Genomic DNA, 26,507 nt, shown 5'->3' with positions numbered 1-26,507 from the left:
GATTCAATCTGCAGCCTTAAGTTAGATTGGGGATTTCTTACTTGTGTCACAAGGTCACTATATTCCTTGAGTTTTGATTCAATGAGTTAAGTATGTTATTTTTTTGAATGAGAGGTAAAGTTTTTAAGATTCCTACAGAGTGCAGCTTTTTGAGACTCCCATATAATGTAAAGGTAAGTATCTTTAGCTTGGTTGAGATTTAAATAAACTTCAATCAGAAGCAACATCTGTACAAATAATTTTGTCATTAACAAGGCTATCATTTATCCCTGGGGTTAGATTGCTAAACCGAACCGAAACAAAGTAATGATCTGACCAGGTGGTGAACAAAACATGGGCCCCTGAAACCAAAGGTGTTTAACTTGAGGGCACAAAGATGTGGTCAATCCTGGAATGAATGTTTTCTTTTGAATACTTTTTTATTCTTATAATGAAAACTATTAAAACTTTTGAACAATTTGTATTTGATAAATTCATTCCAGTTCCATCAAAACAAAGGTTTGCAAAACCTTATAACCCAACAGATAGCCTTTCTTAAAATAGCTGCTTCTGGCTGTGAGTAACAGGAAAGATTCTCCTAAAAGAGCAACTGAAATGGACCAGAATAGAGAAAATGATTGCAGTTTCCTGTTTACTAAACATTTATAGCAGATAGCCACTCCTGTTTTAAACCATCATGCACCATTGCATACTGCAGTAACTGTTATGTTCTGTACTGCGGTAAACTGTACAAAGCTGTATTTATGCCATAGATGTAATTCTTCTTGTCTCTTTTGCTGCTAGCACTTTGTGTGTTCTGGGCTGCCAGGGAATGATTATGAAGATAAAATGTTATCTTCAGAAATAAATGGCAGATAAACTTTGCATGGTCTGAACTAATTAAAATCTGCAATCTTGCACAATATCGTATCTGTTAATACAATATTTGCCAGAACTGTTGACATTGTAATACATTACAAAAAGATATAACCTAGAGCTATTGTTAAAACAAATATGTACAATGTAGACATTCCTTAAGTTTTTTAATTAAAGCCTAACTCCAGCACTCCTGAAAGGTTTACAAATATAATTGGTTTTGGACACATTATTCAGGCAACTGTGCAACACCCTGAGTGACATTTAAATGGTTGAATTTGAAAATTCAGTGAAGGATAAATTAGGAAATTTTTTCAGTATTGTTTTTTTTTTCATTTGGCAACAATGGAAAAACTATAAAATAGAAATAGGTTTGCCAGTAGAGCCTCATTGGGCTAAAGAAAATTAATACTTGCTATGCTGTTCATCTGGTTTAATAAACACTCAATTTAATGGGTTCAAGGAAGGAAACTCATACATGGTTCACAATTAAATGCAAGTCTAGGTGTATCTTGTGAATTTAGAAATGCTCTTTATTCTTTTAATAATAATGTAAAGTATTGTATGGTAGTGTTTCTAGGTCATTACCAGCCTCAGGAGATGGTCCCTTACAAGCAAAAAGGATCGGCTGATTAACCATTGAAATAAAGATTTGAATGTAGAATGTATTGGAGCAGACAAGGGAAGGGAGTGTACAAGAGGGCTTCTTAGATATTTAGGCCTGGAACAGCAATCACCAGCAGGGCCTTTCTAACAGGTTAGGGAGAAGAGGTAGTCATGAACAGTAGATGATAGTTGGATCTCCAGGCGTGATCCGATCACGCTCAAGCATTTTGTACCTTAGCTATGCTCATAAACAGCAATCACTAATTGGGCAAATGTTTATGTTTATCTTGCTTATATGGGTGGGGAAAGAATGCAGTCCCCTTTAGCACGGCTTTATCAGGGGAAAACAGGTGTAGTTAGTGATAGTGCTGTATCCTCAAGTGTCCAATTCAGGAGAATCTGTGAACACTTAAGCTGCGTACACACTGCCAATTTTTGTCGTTGGAAAGGATCTTTCACGATCCTTTCCAACGACAAGGGAGTGCACGATGCATGAACGGTGCGACTAGATCCATTCCAGGTTTGCTGGATCACCCAGCTTCACTGATGAAAGTGTAATTTCTCCAGCCTTGGAGAACTTTAAAACATCAGACCCAAAGACTCATGAGTATACAAGGTAGTAAAATGTAGAAATCTGAAACCACTTATATTTATACCTTAGTTACTGGATTTCACTGGAGTTGTCCAGTAAAGATCTAATTTGGTCACAGTGCCATCAGTTCAAGATATAGCCCTAGTTATTTCAAATTCTGAATGCTTTGTAGCTGTCCTGCATTGTATTGCCATATGCTCCAAAAAAGTTGTATTTGCTTCAAGATTGTATAAAGTGTTTCACTTACTTCCCTAGGGTTTCATATGCTTTTTCATCTAAGCTGACAGGTTTGCACTGTGTGACAGCATTTTATAGTATTTAAACAATGTCTTTTATTTTATATAGATACATCTTATATTTATATAGATACATCTTGTTCTTATAAGTTTGTCCTTGAAAAATGTTTTACTTAGTGATTTGTTGCATTGAATTCAAAATTTTATTGTAATACTACATCACTCACAATGTATAAAAAACCCAATCTCTCTATCTATTATTCCTCTTCCTAATATTCAGAGGCTATGATTGGCTTCCTATACCTAAACACACGATTGAGGAGAGATTACAGGGATTCGGACAGGGAGTCAGGGAGATTGAACTGTGATTGATGGTAGCAAGTCCGAATTTTGGGAGAGTGAAAAAAAAGAACAATAAGACAGAATGAATTGTGTGTTGGGGGGGGTAGGTGTGACACCCCTTCCCCTCTAAACCGCAGATGCCTCTCTCCTACAGGCAGTTCTGATGCTGGGGGTGCCTCTGTTTCCAAGCTTTATCGATTTCGTCCAACCCACTGGCCGATCAGAAAAAAGCATTGTGACCAGCCCTGGTTATTTAGCTAGCTCACACATTGCACTCTGTGTTTGTGCAAGTTCTGTTGAGCTAGTTCCTGTTCACCTGGTGCTTAATCCTGTGTTTCCTCTGTCCAGCTTGAAAAAAACAACATTCTCACCATCAGAGGCTCTGGAGAAAACCTGGTTACTGCTTAGACTCTGCGCCTTGGCCCTTCTCAGGGCTCACATTACCTCCATGCAAGCCATAGCTCTCCCTAGTGGTTCTGTCTCTCCGTGCGTGACAGTAGGCAGTGGTACCGGGTTTGGTACTGGATAGTAAAGTGATCATGTAAGTTATTTATTCTTTGTTCCCTTTGAGATTGCTGTCCAATAAAAAAGCCATGTATGTAATGGGGGAGCTGGTAGGTATGTCTAAATGGACCACTAGTCCAACATATCCTATTTGTTTTGGTCCTAGTTTCAATACCAACCAATTTTAGCATTTACATAACCCTACTTTTTTACTACCGCATACTATACTATTTTTAAACTACTACTACAAGTATCTGGAAACACTGACTGTTTTTTTAACGTTAAGTTAAAATTCTTGGCCAGGTCAGATTCACTTCTATTTAGCAATGCACACCCATTATCTTCCATGCAAGCTGTAGGAATGACATACCTACCAGCTCCCCCATTACATACATGGCTTTTTTATTGGACAGCAATCTCAAAGGGAACAAAGAATAAATAACTTACATGATCACTTTACTATCCAGTACCAAACCCGGTACCACTGCCTACTGTCACGCATTCAGTTATTGAGGTGCATGTAATCCTAATGAGCAAATCAGTCAAACAATCTATTTTGGATGACTTATACAAAGCTTTACTTTCAATACTGGTAGCTAGGTATGTAGAGGGGAAGCAAAAGTAGGGTAAACACAAGTCTGCAGTAAAGTGAACTAGTTGTTTTTAAAGAAGAAGTCTAGCTCAGTCTTGCAAAGTTGTTCAAAAACTGCTTACTCTGATTTCACTTCAAATAGTCAACTTCTCACAATGTGCATTTTTATGCATTTTTTGCAAAAACTAAGCACATTAATTACCAAGCTACAAATTGCTTGAAATTTGACACACATTTAATTGACTACACTTAATATTTTCCTATCAACAACATTTCTAAGGATTGCAATGCTTTAACTGTTAAAAATCGGTGCTCCAGAATGGTGTGTCTGACATGGCCCTAAGGCACACATGTAAATAAGAGACTTGCTAAATCCAAGCACTGATAACACTGGTAACAGAATTTCACAGGGTGAATTTTATGACATGTTGAGAGTAAGTGCTTTGGAAATCTAAATCTGATTGTGTCCATAAATAATGTATAACTTGCTTTCTGTATTAGCACTGCAAACCTGGTTTGTACAGAAGTAAAAGGATTATTTGGCACATACAGTGAGGGATGTTGATGTGTGCATAACACTAAACTTTTCCTGTAATTCTAATATTAATAAATACACTGTTTTGTGTTTCCTAGTTTACATTCAGTACATGATCACAGAGAACCCTGATCTTATGGGGTATATTATATTATATATAATAAATTGCAGACATATTTATTAATATATATATATATATATATATATATATATATATATATATATATATATTAAGACTTATATTGCAGACATAAACCTAGGTGAGCTTTTCAATGTGTATTAATTAAAAATATTGTTTCTGCTATAAATAGGTTTTAATTGATTAGGTTCTAGTTATGTAATAGTGTTAGATTTATAGGCTAATTAGGATGGTAACTGATTTACACTAATTAAATTTAAGTTTTTCAAACAAGCAAGATGTTTATTGATCAGAAGTTTTCTGATCTGATAAGGGTTTTCTTTACAGAGTTATTAACTAATATCTATAGGGCTGACACTCCTCTTTGTGTCTTGGATATCTGAGCTTCTACCCATTTCTTGCATTACTTACCCAACACAGAGGGGATCTCAGAGGAGTATCGGATGATGATAATTTTACAGCTTTCATTAATGAGAATAAATTATACTAATATTAAATAAAATACTTAAAACATAAGTACGCAGACTTTTTTTGTGGAGTAGATATATCATTACTATGGGATATGTTCACATAACATGTTTTTTCATTGTTTTCAGTAAAGCTTAATTTTATGAAAAGGAGATCTGCTTCATATTAGTAACATATTCTACAGAGAAGAATGGATTTTATAATTGAACACCAAGGGAAATCTGTTTTAGAGAATAGAAATATTGAAGTTAGTGGTGGCTTTCAGAGTGTGGTCCCTTTAGTACAAATGTCAGCCGTACTCTACAGACATATTCTGTCACTCTTATCCTACTGCAGAATGCGAAGATAGGGAGATACATCTTCACTAATCACAGGGATATCACGCCGCGATTTCCTGGTGCTTAGGCTATTAAAATAAATTACTGTATAAATTAACTCCTATAAATATTATAATTCATTCTAGTAGTCCAACTTGTCAAAGATTTATTATCTCTTTGTTACAAATGAGCTTGGATCTGGCTGCTTGCAGGTAATTATTTACGTCACTTCTGCCCAAAGCTGTCTACACTGTCTGCTTCATCCTCCTTTTCCATCATAAGTTATTCTTTTGTTTTGAACACAGAAATTAGAAGTGAGACCTAAAGAAATATTGCCTGCAGCTACGTAATAAATACATTTAAAGTAAGTACCTGAATGTGACCTGGTGTCAGTCCCTGTACAGAAAAAATAGGCAGCGTGGACTCATTAAGCTTTTTATCCTTTCACTGTCCATTATTAGGCTGGGGATGCAGGATGACCTGGGCTGAGTGGAAGTGCACGGAAAAGGTTTGATTATAGGATTCAGACCATCCAGTAGCAGAAAAAAGTACAGTGGGGGAAATTCCTGGATTGGGCTTTTTCATTTTATGTTTTAATTAGCTATGCAGCGTATCGTTTTTTTTTGTGCCTGGAGTTATGCTTTAAATTGGAGGTCCTTTATTGCAAAGGAAACAGGAAATGGCCCTTCTGCAATAGAATAACCTTACCTTCCTGATTGTAATTTTTAATTTTTTATGCTTACTTGTCTTCATTCCATTTTCTTTCTTCTGTTCCCCAGAACAGAACTTTAGATCTGCTTTAAGTCACACCCAAACTAGATACAAAAATGAGCACTACCAGCCACTGAATAAAGTTTGGAATGACCCATCCTAAGAAATGATTGAAAAAGACTATTCTGCTAAAAACTAGCTGGATGTATATCTAGCTCCCATAGATAAGTGCATAGCTCTCAGTTGTAGCAAAAATCACATACAATGGGGGATAATTTTCCTTTGCAAATATTGTATCACTTTTTCTTGCCATAATCTTAATCGCTTCTTTGTCCTTAGTTTTGTAAACTTCAGCACTGCATATTTAGATTGTTTTAGATAATGAACAGAGCTGCAGTAGAATAAACCGGAAAGTTCATTTTGGAAGTACATGGCTAATATGATTATGAAGTCAGGGATTTAACATTCATATCCTGCTGCATGGATCAATTATCATTTGGCAGACAGCTTAATCTTTTTTTGGCCATGAATGGCTATCCACTGACATGCTCAGTTCTTGGTATATAGATAGGTGATCTGGTTACAGCACAATTCAATGTCATAATAGCTTATATAATAGTGGTTATAAAAGGTGACTGATTACACAAAATTAGGTTTTCCTCTGAGTTTAAGAAATTTATTTAAAAAATTATTGCAAAAAAAAAGAAAACTATATTTTTCTGACTGCTTTGTGTTGGATTCCATAAAGATGTCAATGTAATGCCAAGAAATCTATTTATAAAGCTGGATATAATAATCTAATGCTTGTAGAGCAGTGAGCGTGCTAGACAAAGAAGATGAGTATTATATAAAAGCCCATCTTGAACAGAGCTGATAGGAGGGAGACTGGTAAGCCTTCGGTTTCAGACTCTGGTTGCATTAGCCTAATAAACTCCTCCGTTGGGATGACGTTTCCATGACAACAAATTATGGTGACGAAGAACCGGCAACTGATGAATTATAATTTTACAGAAGGAGAATCCATTGAATTCACCTGCATTCTGCACAGCATTCATTTTCCAAAAGTTTCCTTTACAAAACTTTAAACATAATATTCACATTGTGAACTGGCATTAGTTCTGACCTCCAGTATAGGTCTTTTGTTATTGACTTGATTATGGTATCTTTTATTCAGATATTTTCTAGAAAATACCAGCTGCAGCCTTTTTATTAGGGTGGCATGAGACATGAGCAGTGCAAATTTCTGATGATTTCACTAAAGTAGCAAGCCGAGGGTGGATTTGTATTACTTCTAAAGCGAGATCTCACATTTTACAATTCTTTAGGGTTTTTTTTGTGCCTGACAGAATTGATCTTGTAGTCCCACTGGTTAGTCATGCAAACTATTATTGTGCCAGTTACTTTCTTTTTCTTATATTAAAAGCATAAGGAACAGTTTCACTGAGGATCAGATAACCCCTTTGTATTTGTCTCCTCCGTGGGAGTGATTTGCAGCACTTGGGAGAGGTACACAAATAAGGAAGAAGTATGAGAACACCATTCAGCATCAAAGCCTCAGCTTCGGAGCTCAAGGGCAGAAACATGGAATAGTGAAAGCTTGTAGTGTTAATGAGTAATGTTGTGTTCCAGAATTTATTTAAAAGGAGCCCTTTTGTCAAATGCTGATGCTGTGGGGTTCTTCTGGTAATCTTCTTGTCTGAAATATGTGTCAAGCCAATAGGGCAAGGCTATGGAAAACTGGTTGACAAGTGTCTGTAATAACAACTTTGTCAGATGCCTACACTTGTTTCATTGTGTGCACTCATAGGGAGCCTTTACCTCTTTTAACAAATAACTGGAAAAGGACTTTGTAATATGAACACATTTACAAATACTATAAAATCATGATTCAGCTTAAGCAGGGAACCCAATGCACTCTCCATAGGCTGCAGTGTGGCTTCAACACAGGCATTAGCCTTTTTCATGGGCACATAGTGTGGCTTTTATCATCTCACATTGGCCATACGCTAAGGAACACAATGCGCATTCCATAGACGCAATACATCTTCCAATCATTTCGAAAGGAATGCAGTGCAAATTGCCCCTTCATAATCTTACAAAAAACATGCGTATTTTTCATAGACGACATGCAGCCTCCACAGACTGGAACTCCCCTTCCATGGAAACACAATGCACATTTCACATGTACTACCACCATGGCCTATGAAAGATACATACATTAAAGGTTCCAATAGTTTACAGTGGCCCCTTTAAAGAGCTCACATGGAAGCTTTAAGTGGCTCACAGTGGTCCTTTCATATGCACAATATGCATTTCTAAATGTCTCACAGTGGACCCTCCCGAAGACATACAATATCTCCCCTAGTTGTAGCCAATTGTGGTCCCTCTGCTGCATAATGCACACTTACTGATTTAGAGTGACCCCCTCAACGGTAACACAATGTACTCTCCACAGGTACGCAGTAAACATTTTACAAACACAGCAAACTCTTCCCCTGATGCAGAAGTTCTAGGAATGTCAAAATAAAAATCAAATCCTGCAGCTTTTCACCTTCAATGTAAATTTAATGCACAACTGGCCCCATAGTAGGTCACTTACCATGACATCAGTAGGGCTGTGATTTGGCAAGAATCATATCATGATACAGAGATTGTGATTGTATATTGGGATAGTGCCATATACCACAAAACTGTGGGTATATAAAGAATTCAGAAGTGATCATTCCTTGCCAGCCCCCTGCCACCATTTAAATTCAGATTGTGGCTTCTATTTCAACACTATATTGTAATACTAACGCTTGAAAACAATGTATTTCCCAGTCTTGTGCTCCCACCATTGATTTTTGTGAATGTAAATATCAGGTTATTATGCACCCTGTTGTTCAGTGATTGGAAACCTTTTATCACAATACTAAAGTGTAAGAATTGTTGCAGTATTTGGGTCATGGTAACCATATATCCTAATAATCAAGTGTACCAATATTTCTTGTTACCTATATATCAGCTCCCAGGAGTTGACACCCATTACCCTGAGATGTAGAGAGAATAACCTGAGGTCTAGGTTAAAATACCAAAAATATTTATATAGCATTTTTTAAATACGGTATATATATATATATATGTATATATATATATATACTTGCTGAAGAGGTTAACATAGCAATTTTATGTGGATTTACACAATAAGGCAATTTGTTTTCCTTCTATTTTTCAATAATACAAAAAATATAGAAGCACATTTTTAAGGTCTCTCTGTGTTGATCGAACCTGTCATTTTGGTGTACTGTGATTATCATGGACTGTTTTATGGGTAACATGCAGTCTTAGTGGAGGAGAATGGTAACATGTCATGGAAATCCACTTAAAGCACAACACAAATAGGCATTCTCTGTGTTATAATTTGCTTGCGTATTGATTGAAAGTGCTTTTAACAATTGTTTTTCATTCCATTTCGAATTGAAGCTTGAAGCTTCCGTATTGATTACAAATCCATTTAGAGGCAAAGAATGTTCTGTAACACAATATATATTCAGGAACAGTGCTTACAGGAACAGGACGTAGATGGAATTGTTGTGTTTTTGCCTTTGAGATGCCAAAAATTACAAAACAAAATCTTCATTTCATGTTGTTTTTACATGTGATATATGTTTATTCTGTTTTACTACTTTGTATTACGTATACTAAGCTAAAGGCTAGGGTATAAAAAAAAAGTATTTTGGCCTTCAACAGTTTCCCTGGTAAGACCCTATGACTCAGGGCTGAGCTGTATACAGTCTCTACATTTTCTTCAAGTTATCATTAGTCCCCACCACTTCTAGCTCTAAACTCGACATACCTAATTATCAAATTCAAAAGACTTTAGGGCCACCGTAGTTCGTGATATTTGATAAAGCATTGCACCTTCAAGGGTTGAGGTAACATTAATTGAAGAGAATTATAGGCACTGTATGAATCTTGGTCCTGTGCAGACACAAAGAAAATATGCTTTACTAGTAATGCTAGTTTATACATTATAAAGGTTACTTTTATTGATAAAATGTATAGGGGTTACGTTAAAATAAAAGGGTTTTTCCAAAACTTAGATTTCTGCAGTCTTGAAGACCATTATGGTGAAAAATGTTGTATTTTGTTAACCATGTATACTTTATAACTTTATTAACTTCTTTAGTTTATATGGCTTTTTTTATGTTTTCTGCATGTAGACCTAGTTACCCAGCAAGTGAAAGTGAGGTTGGGATAAACTAGAATATTCCTAGTAATGCTCAATTCTACACTGCTTTCCTGTTTTTTTTTTTTTTTATGGATGTGTAGTGTTATATGTTCTTCTGCCCTGCTATGCTCAGTACTAATCGGGTAAAGAAATATTTCTAAAATCCAAGCATGAAACATTGCCAAGCTTTATTTCTGTAAAGCCCAGCATAATATGCAAAGAAGGCTACATGGCTTCAACCAACAGTAAATGTTAGCATATGAGCTAACAAACCTTCAAAAATGTATAAAAATAAATAAAAACACAGCAAGTGAAACCTAAATATGGCTACTTGTGCATTAGTCATTTGTGTATTTACCCTTATACCTTTTTTTGCAGATTCACCACTGTGCTGGGTAATTAAGCTTGCATATATGATTACAAAATGCAATTGGCTTTCCACTGATTTGTTCTGGGGGAGGGTAATTATTTGAAGTTTAGATATACTCCAGCCTTATTTGCAAGAAATATTGTTTCATGTTTCGAGCCTGTGGCAGGAAATTAGATCTCAGGAAATGTCTTGCTTTTATGCAGTTAAAACGCCAGCCATAGATACAATATAATGATGTTAAATTCGACTGTCTCCCTCGTCCAGCATACACACTCATTGCATCTACACGCTTACAGGTGTGTCATTTGTAATATTGATTACAGGATTGCAATAACAAGTGTTCATGCAGCTACTTATTAGTGATATTAGAAGCTTTTATAATTACTTTATTTTATTAAATTATTGCAAAGATTTCTAGTTAGATCCCTTTTTTATATGCAGGTGACCAAGGACAAAGCTTGTTAAATTAATTTAAGTTAAAAAATACTTCCTGACAGAGAAGATAGATAGTTGAATGTGCGCAAAACACAGATAAAAAACATTGCTGCTTCTAGTGTGACTTTTATATTGCATTCAGTCAGCTATAACAATCTCCTGTGTATATTCTAATTTTGTCCTTTCTGTTGTCACATTGTACATAATTTGCAGTGAGCTCACAGTCTGCGCATATAGCCGGTTATTGCTGCTGACCCTAATAGGGTGTCAGGGTGGTTGGGTCCCTGTGGAAAAAGAAGAAATCTCAGGGTAGGGCAGCTCCCGGTGCTGATTTCCCTTCTATAGCCAGCTACAGCCTCCGGGAAGACAGATTTCCATCAGATCCATTGATTTAGGCAAGGCAGAGAAATATAGCCTCACCCTGAGGATGTGTAATCAGCGATATGCAAATGGCACTCCCCAAGCAGACCGCTGTGTTCTGTGAAATATTCAGTGGTTTCCTCTGTCGCTCAATGCTGCTCTTATAAAGCAACCCTTTTTTATTTCAGTCTTAGACATAAGAAACAAAGATGGGCCTACTAGCAGGTACAAAGCCGTATAATATAAGTACAGGCCGTGAGTGACACCATGATTGGCCATAATATAGTTTATGGTGCCAAGCAGAATGGCAGCTGTGTTTATTTCACACTGTGCTGAGAGACCAAGCAAGACCTTCAAATAAATTAGTCCCTTGGAAAGCTGTAGGAGGCAGAGAAAATAGTCTGCCATATGGAACACAGAAAGCAATGGAAGGAACTTTTCCTTGGATACAAAATTATAATGGGAAAATATGATTTACTTTGTTTGTGAAGCCTAACAAAGGGTCTTACATAATGATGATGTCCTGAACCACTTAAAGAATGCCCTGAATGAAAATACAGAACAAGACATTTCTAGTTAAATAATTATATATTATTTAAATATATTGTAATATTCCAGGGACTGAGATCATTCCACATTCACAATGTTCATACAGATCCTTTAAAATCCATTTTTTTTGCAAAACTTAAATACTTTGTTACAGCATAACAAAATTATTCGGCATAAACAGGTCATTCTCTTACAGTTTTTCAAATACACATTAGCTGGGGCTTTATTTCAGCCAACAAACTGACCATATTTCAGGCGTAGCAGCAGCCAGACACAGCCACATATCAGAGTACAGTCTCTTGTGATCCATGGGTATATAATCCCAGGGTAACGGCTTACAGCAGTCACACTCCAGGCTTTAGGTCCTTCTCAGACATGTGTTCCCATATAGTAAATCTGGTTCCTAGATTTATGTTGTGAAATGCATTTGTAACTCATGAAAACTTTACAACTTATTATAAGTGCTAGAGATAGGGGAAAAAAAGTCTTGTCTCTAGCTGCTCAACATGCCTGAGGAAGCCGTATAGTGAAACGCGTTGGGAACAGAGACGCCATGCTATCCTTGACAACTTCATCCATGTTATAATGTCCATTTGTTCAGTTGAATGTTGTTCAAAAGCGTAATTCTGAATTATTGTTTTCCTATGCTACGCAAGTAAAAATAATCACTACATTTTGCTTTAAAATCTCCCATCTGTTTATTCCTTTTTGCAGTTGTCTGTAGCCTTACATATACTAGGTATTATGTGTGGTTCTTGGGTGATGGCTGTTGAAACCCTCTTGTAAATTGACAACCACTGGCCTAAACCAAGAATCATTTTTTTTCAAGTTGGTCTTTTAGAAAGTAATCCAGTTAGTAACTGCGGCTTTCACAATTAACACCAGCAGCCACCAGCATGCCCCTACTGTTAAATACATTTACAAATCATGTTGTGGCTGTTGTTTAGGGGACAGAGCATATTATTCCTAAATCTCTACCCCGGGGCAGTGCCTGAATTACCATTATGCAACCAGACAGCTTAAAAGAAGCCGATCTTTGAGCAGAAACTGAAGCCAGTGAGAAGTTAGGAGTTAATATAGGAATTACATTTTCAGAGAACAAAATGTTACTCCAGCTGCAGTAAATAACATTTTTTAGATGGCTGTTGTTCAGTTTTAACAGATATGCAGTAAGCTTTGGAGCAAAATCAAGGTTCTGCAGATTATCTCATGTTACCCAATTATGGAAAGTGTTGCTTTGTGGCACTTTAATTCATGATGGCCGGGAGCATCACAAGACTGATCTGTTGGCTGTAATTGTGTGTTACACCAGAAGGATGGATGAATAATTGATTGGATATTAATTATTGGAGTAATATCTTTATAGCTTGAGGTCAAATATATGGGTTTAGCTAGAGATAATCTATATTATGATCCTTTGATTTGATTCAGTTACAATTTACTTCATAATGAAGTTATTAATAAATGGATAATATGAAACATAAGAAAAGATAGCTTGCATATTTTTAGTGTTTCAGTGTTGTTTAGTGTTACATTGGAATTTGGTGGGCATTCACTTGTGTCTTCTTATACAGTATCTCTTGACAGATCAGTCTTTCCTTTTGTAGTTTGGATGAGTTTAGTTTATAAAACGATTATACATAGTGGCCCTAATTTATTAAAGCTCTCCAAAACTGGAGAGGATACACTTACATCAGTGAAGCTGGGTGACCGAGCAAACCTGGAATGGATTTCTTCAAAGTCATTTGAATCCTGGACCAGATACATTCCAAGTTTGCTGGATCACGCAGCTTCACTGAGTTGGGTTTATCCTCAACAGCCTTGGAGAGCTTTAATAAATTAGAGCCAATGCTCTTAGCAAATTAAATGACATCCAATAAATGAGATTCAACTATATTTGAACTAGTTTATAAAAAAACAACAATTTTCTACTCTACTCCACCCTGGTAGTATTCCACTGTTTGAATCGATTTGGTATGCCTTGGGTGTCTTTGTAAATTATTAACCTCCCTAGCAGTATTCCCGAGTGTGGCTCGGGGTGAATTTTCCATACCAAAAGCGGTAACCCTGAGCCACACTCGGCAGGAATTTCCAGGAGGTTTAAAAGTCCTACCTGGTTTACACGTTCCAGCGGCATCCTCCAGCGATGCCGGGCATCTTCTTCCCCGAGTGATGTTGGACGGGCATCTGCGTCCCCGGCGTGTAAACATTGAGGACGCAAGGCCAAGGGAAGCAGATGTCAGCCGGGCATCTGCTCACTAGTGTGTGTCTGGAGGGGGGGACCGCTGGGCTGGTAGGCGGGAAATTTAAAATACCAAGTATTTTTAATTGCTTTTACATTTAAAAATACCTAGTATTCATACTGCCAGGGAGGTTAAGGCAGATATTTAATGCATTTGTATATATTTTAATTTTTTATTCAGTTAGATTTGAAACATGTTATGTGAATATTTTATGTTTGCTATTTCTAGCCAGCAGGTTCAGCTCTAAGCTCCTGTTTACCTGTATCCCTAGCTAATTGTTTTGCTGAAAAAGCCCATTGTTTACAGAACTTAATAGCTTAACCTTGAATTGCACTTACAGCTGAATAGATCAGAAGAGCGACTCATTCCCGTTTCCCCGTTTTGTAACAGAGCTTCAGTTAGAAAGAAACAGCACAAAAGCTATGCTGTCTATATAGTAAATTAAATAAAACTAACCATATGATTTTGTATGTACTAAAAAAAAATTAGTAAAATTCTTGTAAACTTAAAAAAAATAATTAAACCTAGCCCAAAACTATTTTAGTTTATGTTGGCAGAACTGAGACTAGTGTTTGAGGCACACAAAGAACTGTGACCACCAGACAAAATCAATATGCATAATATTTACGAACTTCAAAAAGAGTAATTTACATTTGTTTTATTTTCAGTCATTGGGGACCAGCTAATCTCATGCTGTGTGTAATTGCTCATACTGGTATTAAACAGGCACACATCTTTGAACCTGTATCACAGTAATTAATATGGTAACCTTGGATTTTTTATTGAGACAAAACCAATTATTTATATTATATAACATCATTTTTGACTTGATATATGAAGCAGTATTATATAACATATGAAACAGATATATGAAGCAGTATTATATAACATGCTTTTTGACTATATAAAGCAGTTTGAAAAAATATATATAACACTAAATTTTAGCAAAATCCTACTTTTACATTGTGTTTTTTAACAAAGAGTTTTTTCTGCTTTGTCTGTTTCGTTATATTGTTATAGTAAAACATTTTATGTTATCTTTCCTAGGGAAAACCCTATGTATTTGACCGAGTGTTTCCTCCAAATACGACTCAGGAGCAAGTCTACCATGCCTGTGCCATGCAAATTGTTAAAGGTAAATGCTTTATCCTCTTATCATTAAGTAACTTATTTAATTTATGTTAAATGATAACCTTAACAGCTGACTAGTAGAGCTAGCATTTAGACATCAAATTTCTAGAAATAGACAAAGAAATATTCAAGGTTGTCAAAAGATGTTCAGACATTCAGGCACAATCCTTCTGTCCTTTGATGTCTGCATTGTCAGGTATTTGTATAACATGAACACTTACCTTTTTTGCCAAATACTGGTTTATAGCCAGAGAGGGTAGGGAGCAGTACAAAGAGTCACCACTATCTAGATTAATGTATAAGGGACTGGTTGTTCACTAACCTGTCATATCACTCATGTGTTGTTAGAAAATTGTAATTTTAGTTTCTTTATACATGAAAAAATACATACTGCTGTGTAAAATTGATGTTAATGTTAGAAAACTAAAGCTTCTTTCTGAATACTAATCGCTCATTATAAATCACGTCCCTGGTTATGATAGTGGTACTTTTTGGTGATATGTACTTTCCTCCCTTACAGATGTGCTGGCAGGGTATAATGGGACTATCTTTGCCTATGGACAGACCTCTTCTGGGAAGACCCACACCATGGAGGTAAGTGTAGGTTGTATACACAGTATGAAGAAAAAATATACATTTCAAGATTTGTTAAAGTGGGTTTCAAGGCTAAAGTAAATTTTGGGTTTTTCTGGTCTTCTATGTTAATTATAGGATAGCCATGTAAAATATACAAATATACCTGCCAGTGATATCGAAGACATTTTTGATATTCAGTCCTCATTCACAATTAAACCAATCACATGAAATTTACCTTGAAAGACACACTTTTGTATACTGACTTGTTACAGAGAATCCATAGTCTATTTTAAACTTGTAATATTCAATCTAGTCTAAGTGCAGCAGCACAAAATGCCTTCTATTTTATGGCTATTATTACCAAAATTTTTCAACCATTTTGTTACTGGCCAAGCCTTTCAAATAGGCCATCCACTCTCCAATAAGAGTTCCCCTCGTTTGCCATATAGAATAATCTCAAGGGGGTGGCAGTTACCAGAATGGCCAAGTCACAGGAAGCCATGCCAGATCAGAGTCTAAAAGTGTAATAGAAGGCTTAGGAGAGGTTCAATCCTTACCCTGTACACCAGGGTGCCAGGCTTGACATAACCAAGGGGAACCAGACTAACTATATGACCATGCCAAAAAATTACGAAGGGTCTTAGTTTTAATGGCCCTTTACAAAAAAACATAAAATATTATCATCTGTTCAATAAGCAGAATACATAGTAAACTAAAAGACAAAGGGTGAAATACATAATACATATAATGTATTAAAGGGTGAAATACATAAATATATATATATTTTCAAAAATATACCAACAAAAAAACCTGACAGTTCTCATTTTTCTTCAGGGCAAGCTTCACGATCCCCAGTTAATGGGAATAATACCAAGAATTGCCAGAGATATCTTTAACCACATCTACTCCATGGATGAAAATCTGGAATTCCATATCAAGGTAAAGTATCAGTTTGCTTTAAAGAATCACATAAATAGATCAGCTTTTTTTGCAATATAATTGGACGACATATAGTTTTTCCATCAATATTACTTTCACATTATCAAAAAAATCTAGCCAGGTCACCCAAGAACAATAAAGAAATGTATTGTTTTGCATGACCAAGTTCTGCCATAGTCATTATATGTATACCATTGTTTATGTTTTGCTTTACTATAATTGTTTATGTATATTTCTCTTTCTGAAAAAATGTCATTCTTTCTGTATCCTCCAATAAAAAACAAACAAAGACCTTTCATTATTTAGTCTATAAATAAGGAAAACATAAACATTGCAGTAATCAGACAATATATAAAGAAAGTACAACCTTGCAATCGCTATGCTAGTCCCTTTTAGATATGATATTCTCACACATTTCATGACTTATGGCACACTTCCTCAAGGCGGTAAGGGCTAATCAGCTTCTGTATTTGCTGTTTAGCATTAGTATCTCGCTGATTTATTTCACTGACCGCCTGAGTTTAAGTAATTTTTGTGCTATCTATCTTCAGGGTCATGTAATTTAAAGCATTTTTGTCAACCATCAGTCCTAATCATTTACTGTTTTATGTTTGTCTAGGTTTCCTATTTTGAGATCTACCTGGATAAAATAAGAGATCTGCTGGATGGTAAGTAGCTTAAACCCAGAAAATTTGCAAGCAGACATAAACATTTCTCCAAGTTTTTAGATGTCTGATTGTCAGTACAGAAAGTGCTGTTAAAATGTTTGGGCTAATCAATAGAGATGTGCGGTACAATAGAATATAGCAGTATGAGTAAAGATCACAGAGTTTATATCTTTTTAAGAACAACCCAAAAAGCTAACCCAATTATGTGTAAAAACATAAACGTAGACCCTTATGTGGCAGTCACTTTTTAAATTGTTTAAAGATTTTTTTGTTTGTTTTTTTTATTTTTGCAATCCTGTACTGTTTGTGATATTTGATTGGTATAGTAGAATATAAAGACAACAAACGGTTATGTAAATTCTTTACATCATCCACTGTACCACCATTGTATCATCTGTGGCTGTTTAAGTCTCATTTAAAGTTCTGGGTCTCATTTGTTATTATCATTTTAAGGGAATTAATAATTAAATTTGAGTCTTCATTTTACAGTATGTAGTATCTCTAGAGGAGAGACAAACAGAGATTTTACACACTTACCTGTTTCAATGTAAAGAGTAAAACCCGGAACCTTAGTGAGTCTGAGGCATTCATTTTTACTAAGAGAAATGTTTAACAATCTTTGCAAGATTTCCCTGTAAGAGGGCTCTTATACCTAACATCCTTTTGTGAAGAATTAAGGATGAGAGGTACTGCCAATCTATTGCTATCAGCATTGGGTTAGGATAGCGGATGATTTCAGAGTTTTTGCAAGGACAGGCAGACATCTTTTACATCTATGGTGTGCTTTAGGCTAATGTGCATACATGGATATCTTTTGATCTGTCTGTCTGCTTTCACATTTCTACCAATTAAAAAGGGAAAAACATAGATCATAGGAATAAAGCAGAGTAGGTCAACATTATTTGAAACTTTTAAATTAAGTGCAGTGATGGATTTTCTTTTAGCTGAAATAAGAGAAACATGAACAAAACACACTGGGCCTTATTTACTAAAACAAAATGTACAGTGCTATTGTTTCTATATATAACTGTACACCATTGTTAAATGTGTATTGCTTTTCCTAGAAAGTGTTTGTCAGATACTTCAAAATAAAATCTGTATGGTTCAATGAGGCTTTTTACAAATATGATCTTCCTTTAATAAAACTTGTGTACATTTGATTTGGTTTTATTCCTGCTATGGTATGCACATTTAAAATGTTAACAGGTTTGATAAACACAAAGCAGTGGCTTTTGCTAGCATACATTTGGACACCGCAGCATATATTTCATAGCAAACTGCAATTGTTAGTATATTCCATGTACGTAAGCTATATCCTATGATGGTATCATACACAACCACCACTTCATTGCTGTTTAACTCTGCAGTGGTTTACATTAGAACCAGTAGAAAACCAGTTGAATAACTGACAGGTTGTCTGTGACTGGTTGTCTGGTCCAGTTAGTCTCTGGTTAGCAATCTAGTCTTGCAATTCTTCTAGGTTCTAACCCAACCAGGGTTACAATGGTGCTTGCATGTTCTCCCATGCTTGCACAGGTTTCATGGGTTGTAGGGACTATGGATCATGAGCCCCAAGGTGGGTGCTGGGATTGTTTGTTCTGTAAACTGCATTATATTGCCCCTTTATACATGTATGAGAAATATTCTCCCACTCTATCAACCCCTGTCTCTTTCCAGGGTCTTAGATTTTTATGAAAACAAAGCCCTAAAAAGCAAACATTGGATACAGCTTGCTTTGTGCTTTATTTTTTATAGCTCTGATGATCTTGGAACACATACATGTTTTACAGCCAGCGTGTCCTTATAGTCTGAATACTGTGCAATTTGGCTAAAAGAATTACAATTTTTGTCCTATTACATATCCCATATAGAGATCTGCCCTTTTAAATTTTAGTAAACTTCAATTAAAGTAACATAACTATGGTCTCAGGATTTGCTGGAATGCGTTAGTAAATCCCCAGTTTTTAATTGCACTATGTCATTTTGCCAATAAAGGTTTGGGCCAATTGCAGCAGGTATTGGTTTGCTGACTACTGTATCAGTTATGCAGCACAGTGTACTAGTCAAGTGATTAATATGTTGATAGGCTGGTACACAAAAAGACAGCTGCCAGCGAATGGCCTTACTGTATAAACATTGTTCTGATATTTATTATGTGACATAGTAAAGTCTATGTAAATGAGCATTTAGCTGATTATACATTCAGTGAAACCTGCCAATCTCTGAACCATGACACTGATGAAATTAGAGCTTTAGTGCAACCTACTTGAGGCTGGTAAGATGTGCCTGTTATAGGAATTCTATCATTTTGTTATTTTTAATATATACATTTTTAGGATCTGCAGGTTAAATGGTATTGTTTTAGGTATAGTCTTAGAGTATATCATATAGGAATAACATTGGTGCAGCAATATATTTATACCTATTACCCATGTAATGTTAGTTTTTTGAGTAGTCGTGCTACAAAGTGCTTGGACCTCTGTCTTCAATACTAGGTTAACAGAATGATTATAGTACTGTTGGCTTTACTGATGTCCTAGCACTTATTCTTCATGGATGCTGTTCACAATATTAAATACACAGAGAGCCTTGAGGACTCTATAAATTAAATACATTAAAATAAACTCCAAATACAGCCTAGTGGGTAAATTTGTGAAATGTCACTTTAATAATGGCTTAACACAACCTAATACAGAACATTAAGTGACTTATTTACTAAGCAGTTGAAATTGAAAGATCAGAAGAGAGTGCAAAGGAAGTACTAACGACTAAAAGAACAGTATGTTGGTGAAAACATATAAACTGTGGTCAATTTATTTGAAATATTGATCGAAAATGAAGAACAATAAATAACAGACTGTAGGATCACAAGGCAAATTAAACTATTAGGAATGTGCAACCCCGTGGGGGATCCAGGGTGAGGGTTACTGTTAGGAACTGACAAATAAGAATATGTCAAGGCATAGAGATGAGTCACTGTACCCTTAGGAGACAGACAACTGGGAAGCATAAAAAAGAACATCTCAATGATTAAAAAATAAAGGCAGAGGGGGTACAGGAAAATATATAAAGGAAGGAATAGAAACGGAAGAAAGATACAGAAAGAAATAAGCTCAAGTCAAGTGTTAGAATCTAACAAATAGCATCTAGATACTGAGGAGTCAGGAATCATGGTTGAGCTCTAGAGAGCATGAAGTTCTAATTTTCTAATAAATAACAGATAAAATTGTGACGGCAGGATGAAGAAACATGTCACAATATCTGTGCATGGGAATGTCAGTGATTTCCTCTTATTCACAAATATCCTTTACAATGTCATTCCGAGAACACGCCACAAGTCTTCATTGGCTCTAATTTGTACAGCGAATGTGATAAATATAAAATAGGAGGAGTGGTGCAGAATATTTCCTAGCAATGTCCTTTTATGTGCTACCTCTCCCCCTTACAAATGGACCTTTACGTGTTATCCTGAACAGTGACGTCCCATTGTGAATCCATAAAAGAGCAGAAGATTGTTTGAACTGGACTTTGTTTTAACACATTGCATGTGTATATTCCTTGTGAATGAAAACATAAATTGTCATTTCCATTAACTTGACTTACTTAAAAAAACATCACAAAGCAGATTTGCTATCATCTATTAATGATGGTTGCAGGTGAAAAAACTGAAAGGCCAGAGAAAGAGTATTAAAAAATTAAAACATTTGGCAATATATACTAATATATAGTGTTGGTGTTTGAATTTGGGTTGTCCCTATATTCGACGCGAATATGGCTGTTCGAATTCAGATAGACCCAACCCAAAAAACAACTTTGCAAATTCGTGTGTAAAATTATGTGTAAACAAAAAAAAAAAAAGAGGCTTCAATGGTAAAGTAATGTAAAGTGTAAATGTAAAGTGTGTAAAGTGTGTGTAAAGTAAAGTGTGTGATTTGTATAACTAACCCTTTTTTTTTTTTTACCGGTTATCCCACAATGAAAGGATGATTCCCACAGCTGTACAGCCGTATGAATCCTACTGTCAGTGTGGGATCCCCAGGTTCTAGAGGTTAAATAAGAACAAGTCTCCCCATTCATTCACCTCTAGTGCTCTGTGATTGGCTGAGGAAAGGAAAATCCTGATGACGCTTGAGCTGTCATCAGGGTTTACCTTTCCTCAGTCAATCACTCTCATCTGAGTTCAGTTCCCACGGTCACCGGGCTGTACTTATCATTGATAAGTACAGCCCAGGGAGCGTGGGAACCTGCGCTCATAGCTGATTGGAGGTACGCGAGTCCTTCCAATCACCTGTGACTGCAGGCGAACTCTCAATGGAGTTTCTCTATTTGAGGTTCATCTGAGTTCAGTTCCCACGCTCCTTGGGTTGATAAGTACAGCCCGGGGAGCGTGAGAACTTGCGGTCACAGCTGATTGGAGGCACGCTAGTGCTTCCAATCAGCTGTGACTCCAGATGAACTGTCAATAGAGTTTCTCCATTGAGAGTTCATCTGAGTTCAGTTCCCACGGTCACCGGTCTGTACTTATCAGTGCTTCCAATCAGCTGTGACTGCAGGCGAACTCCAGATGAACTCTCAATGAATCATTCGAAAAAAAATCGAACACTGAGCTATTCGACCAACACTACTTATATATAAAAAAAATAGCTGTAAGCACTTGAAGAATAAATCTGCTAAGTCATGAAATTTATATTTAACTTACAGGTGTTTGCTACTCACCGATCAAATGATTCAGATCACTTAATTCAATCCTCAGTAGCCTACAATCGGGGCATTTAGTCACGTGTTCCCTGCTAAAGAAGATCAGCCAATATAAAATTTGATTTTCTTTCATTAGTGGGAAGAAGGTTGGAGGATGGCAGAGGGAGACGTATTTTAGGCGTCTGTTACTCTTTATATATTCATACCAGCAAGATTATTAACAAATTTATGTAAACATTTAAGTATAGCTCCATTTTAAAAGCTTACTCAATATAGGAAGTATAGGTTTGGGGTAATGTTTTATTGACTACATACATCATTCTTCTGCACAGTGCCCCACCCATTTCAAGGACTAAAAGCTTGTTTTTTTTAAAGTACCATTGCAAAGCCCTTTTACCTATCTCATCTTTTGTTACAAAAGATTTTACTTCTGTTATGGACAAGCGCTTCAGCATCCTTGCTTAAAATGCAGGACTGCAGGTCTTGGAATAAATATACTGACGTCAGAGTGCCTGGAATTTATAGTGCACCAAAGTAAACCCGTTGCAAAGAAAAGAGGAAGTCTGTGGGCAAGAGTAGGTCTCAATTTTAAGAAAAAAATATTGTATGGATGCTATTTCCCATGCATTGAACTCTAAATTAGTCAAAATATTGTGGCTTCCCAATGACCCTTTTATTTAAACAGTATATTAGAAGCAATGGGGTTGATTTACTAAAGGAAATAAGGCTGGTCAATTGCAAGAAAAAAATCACTTAGTTAACTTCTCTTAGTGAATTCATTTTGAAGAAAATATCCAATCACATGAAAAAAAACATGTTTTCAGTTTGCACATAATTGGGTGGAAGTCAACAAAGCATTACCTTATTCACTAACATTGGAGAATTATCCCTTGCAGAATGAACAGCCTAAACCCCTTTAATAAATCATCGCCATGCTTGTAAGTTTGGAGATTCAGATATAGCTGAAATAAATATTTCATATGTTCAGTCAAAAGTGATAGCATTTCATGCAGCAAAGCTGTATCAGGAAACTAGATGCAAGTCTATGCATTATGTGGTCTGGCTCCATTAGACAATACATTTTGTTCTTAGCATCAGAATGCTGACAAGTAATGTAGCAGGACATCTTTTTATCAATAAAATACCCCTTATCCCTTTCTACCTGGATGCCTAACCGCCACCTTAAAGGAACTCTTAACACTACATTAAAAAAAATAAGGGTTCTTATATGTCTGTATGCTGTCCCAAAACTAAATACAAAGTTTTGTGTTTTCAAACCCTTTACCATCTTCTAACTAGACATATTACTATATCCTAAAACAAGTCCTTAACTAAACTACTTTACCTAACTCCCACTAGTTCAGGATACACCAGCTCGTTCCAACAGACACAAGTGTTATTGTTAACTGACGCCTTTCTTACACCTGTACATATCTCTTGTGTTACATACAGTTAGATCAGTCTCCCAAACTTAACTCATTCTCCTTATTTCTATTGTGTTATGAAATTTAGCAAGGCAGGTGCAAAGGTGATCAGATGCCTGTGTATTTGCCTTTTTAAAATGGAACTTTAACAAAAAAATTTACTTACCGGTACCTTTACCTGTGAAAAGCCCTTGATCCATCCCCAAACTGAGTTCAGAGAGTCCTGCGCTGACTCAACTCTCCTCTTCTTTCCAGCACTTGCCGTTCCGTCAAGCACTGCCATCTTCTTTCCTCTTTCTTCTGGGTTCATCCTCATGCCACCCCATCTCACACTGTTGCAGGCATGAGATGGAGTGAGGTGTCTCCCTCCAAATAGAAAAGAAAAGAGGAAAGCATGATGCATGTCCTATCTTGGACAGCCTCATGGGATACTGGTGCCACGCATTCCCGGAGGCTGTGGGTTGCTCCTTCTGCCCATGCCTGAGCTGCAGGTTTCCTCCTAAGTCTTTACTGCCACAGTTGAGAAGGGATAGCCACTCTTTTATATAATGTCTAAAAGGTGATAATAGGTCCATTTCAATAATATCTATAATAATAATTTACATTTCTGCAACATAACTGGATGTGAAAGTTTGGAAAACTGTTAAGATTTGGAATACAGTTTATTTAACCTGCATGTTTATATGCCACTAAATATCTTTGTGGTCTTGAAATAAAAATTGAAATAAAAATGTTCTATGATTTTTTGACCAATCAAAAAGGGGGTGCATTTACCAGACTACCTATACATCTACCTCTACCTATTGTACCATTTCTTTTACATATTGTATACCCCTGGAACATCCTAAAAGGTGCCCAAAGGTTTGCACTTTCCTACATGATCAGTCTGTAGGAGGAGGAAAGTACAGATCATAGTAGGGAGTTTGAAAATATTTATTGTATTTCAACTTACTGGCTCTTTGTAATTACTATTGCAGCCCACTTTATTATTAACTCTCCTACACAGCACACAGTTATTTATAATTTTTTTATGAAAAATAATCTAGAAATATTCATAGTCTTGTTTTCAATGTAAAAGCTTAAAAATCTATTTACTTTTTTTTTGCAGTCTCTAAAACAAACCTCTCGGTACATGAAGACAAGAACCGCGTTCCATTTGTCAAGGTGAGACAGAATTAAACTTGTTTATCTCAGTGGTTTTGTTTTCTGGCCAAGAATGTAATTACACTTAGCAAATCAAATTTTAAGCTTTGTGCAAAGAAAAGAGACAAGCTAGAAACATATTTTCTTTATAATATTTTAATGCACACTTACTGTTGCACACGTACTGTACATGTTAACCTTTCTTGCTTTTAAAACTTGAAAAAAAACTCCAGCTAAAATGACTAGGATATACCAGTCCACTGAAGGTAAACCCGCTACACTAGCTTTTCCTAAAATTTTTACTTCAATAAGTTAGGTTCCAAAATAACTGTACACCTGTTTTAGAAGCAGGTACAAAAAACACCTTTGCCAGCAGGGTTGAAAATAAATCTATTTGTGGACAAAATACCCATGTAACTGCCTTTAAAAATATTACTGAATGCAGATACAAATTGTTGTTATAGGAGGGGACCCTAGGAGATGAAAATTTAGGGTACCCTGGAAAATATATTCTGAGCATGGAATGCCATGTTATTGTGAATGTTGAATTATTGGGACCACCTGCTGTAGGGGAAAACTGCTGTAGATACACACAGTTCTCCTTATGTATATGATTTAATTGCTGTTGTCCATTTTTAGGAGAACTTGATTTGAACAGTTGAAGGTCCTGTCCCACTCTTGCTGGATACTACCGTGTATATTTAATTTTAGCCATCAATCTACAGTATATGGTATTACCAACACAATTCCTGTGCTTTAACACAAAGAAGTTAGACACATTTATAGGTTGCACCATAGTAAATGTTGTCCCTGTTAGCAGTAATCACTATAATCCTAAAGCCCATTACCAATTCAACAATATCCTTTTCTCTTAAGATGTTATGTGGGCAGGTGCACAGATTTGTACGATTTTGCTTGGAAGCCAGGGTCACAAAATATTGATGTCATGCTGGTTTTCTGAAACTAAATCCCTCTACAAAATACATGGTATCATTCCACTAAGTCTCTTTGTTCTCAGGAATCGAATGACACACATGCTGGTTTTGTTGCTCAAATTGTGCCCTTGACAAAGAGCAAAAAATGTAACGGAATTTTCAATATTTTTTTTTCTGATTTAGGCAATCATTTTGCAACAAGGCTTAATCAAAAGCTATACTGCATTTGAAAAATGATTATTTTAATAATGATAGTTTTCAGTTCTCCCTAAATTAATACATACAATACACTGTGTAATTTTCACAGTCTAATAAAGTTGGACTGTGATATTGTCAATGACAGACCCTTTTAAAATGTCATGCTTTTATTACCAGTTATATTACATTCAGAATTCTGTCTCTCTTTCAACACAACTACGAACTGCCTAGACAGTAGGCACAATATAGCAAGCTATCACAAGTATTTAAAGTTTCTGAGTTGATTATAACTGAAACACTCCATTCACTGACTGCAGATGGTTACAGCAAAGCAAAATTGCACATACATACTCTTTGTTTCCAAGTAAAGTCATCAGTACTTGTATTACAATATTATATATTTTTTGACACCGGTCCACAGTACTCATGGCTTACACTAGGAAGACCATAGATGTTTTTACTTTTCATCGTGGTTAATAGTTTAAAGGTTTTGGTAATATAAACACAAAAAATGAATGACTAAATATTTCAGTTTTATTGTTTTTACCAGTAAAGTGTATAGTGTACATCTTTATCAACTTTATTTAGGTAACTTGGGGGTACATCAAGTTTCTGGTTTCTTTTCCACTGCTGTCTTTCCAGCAAAATCAAAATAACAACCTGGGCTGTATATATTAGAGATTGCAGTTTCCTATCAATGTATTATCAGTGCTCAAAAAATAATTATAAAA

At 35.9% G+C, this 26,507-nt stretch overlaps 1 protein-coding gene across 2 annotated transcripts in view; it reads left to right on the top strand.

Annotated features, from left to right (window-relative positions):
• Window positions 1-26,507, top strand: part of KIF5A (kinesin family member 5A) — a gene marked incomplete in the record, with an annotated part of 86,174 nt that overhangs the window by 15,346 nt on the left and 44,321 nt on the right. For both annotated transcript variants that reach the window (XM_072407377.1, XM_072407368.1), the window contains 5 exon segments: window positions 15,112-15,199; window positions 15,716-15,789; window positions 16,606-16,710; window positions 17,330-17,378; window positions 24,609-24,664. In XM_072407377.1, coding sequence (XP_072263478.1) covers window positions 15,112-15,199; window positions 15,716-15,789; window positions 16,606-16,710; window positions 17,330-17,378; window positions 24,609-24,664 — 372 coding nt within the window.

Source organism: Pyxicephalus adspersus, chromosome 1 (assembly GCF_032062135.1).
Source record: "Pyxicephalus adspersus chromosome 1, UCB_Pads_2.0, whole genome shotgun sequence".
Taxonomy (NCBI): Eukaryota; Metazoa; Chordata; class Amphibia; order Anura; family Pyxicephalidae; genus Pyxicephalus; species Pyxicephalus adspersus.
Note: the sequence above shows the minus strand (reverse complement) of the source record. Positions and strands in the feature narration are given on the sequence as shown.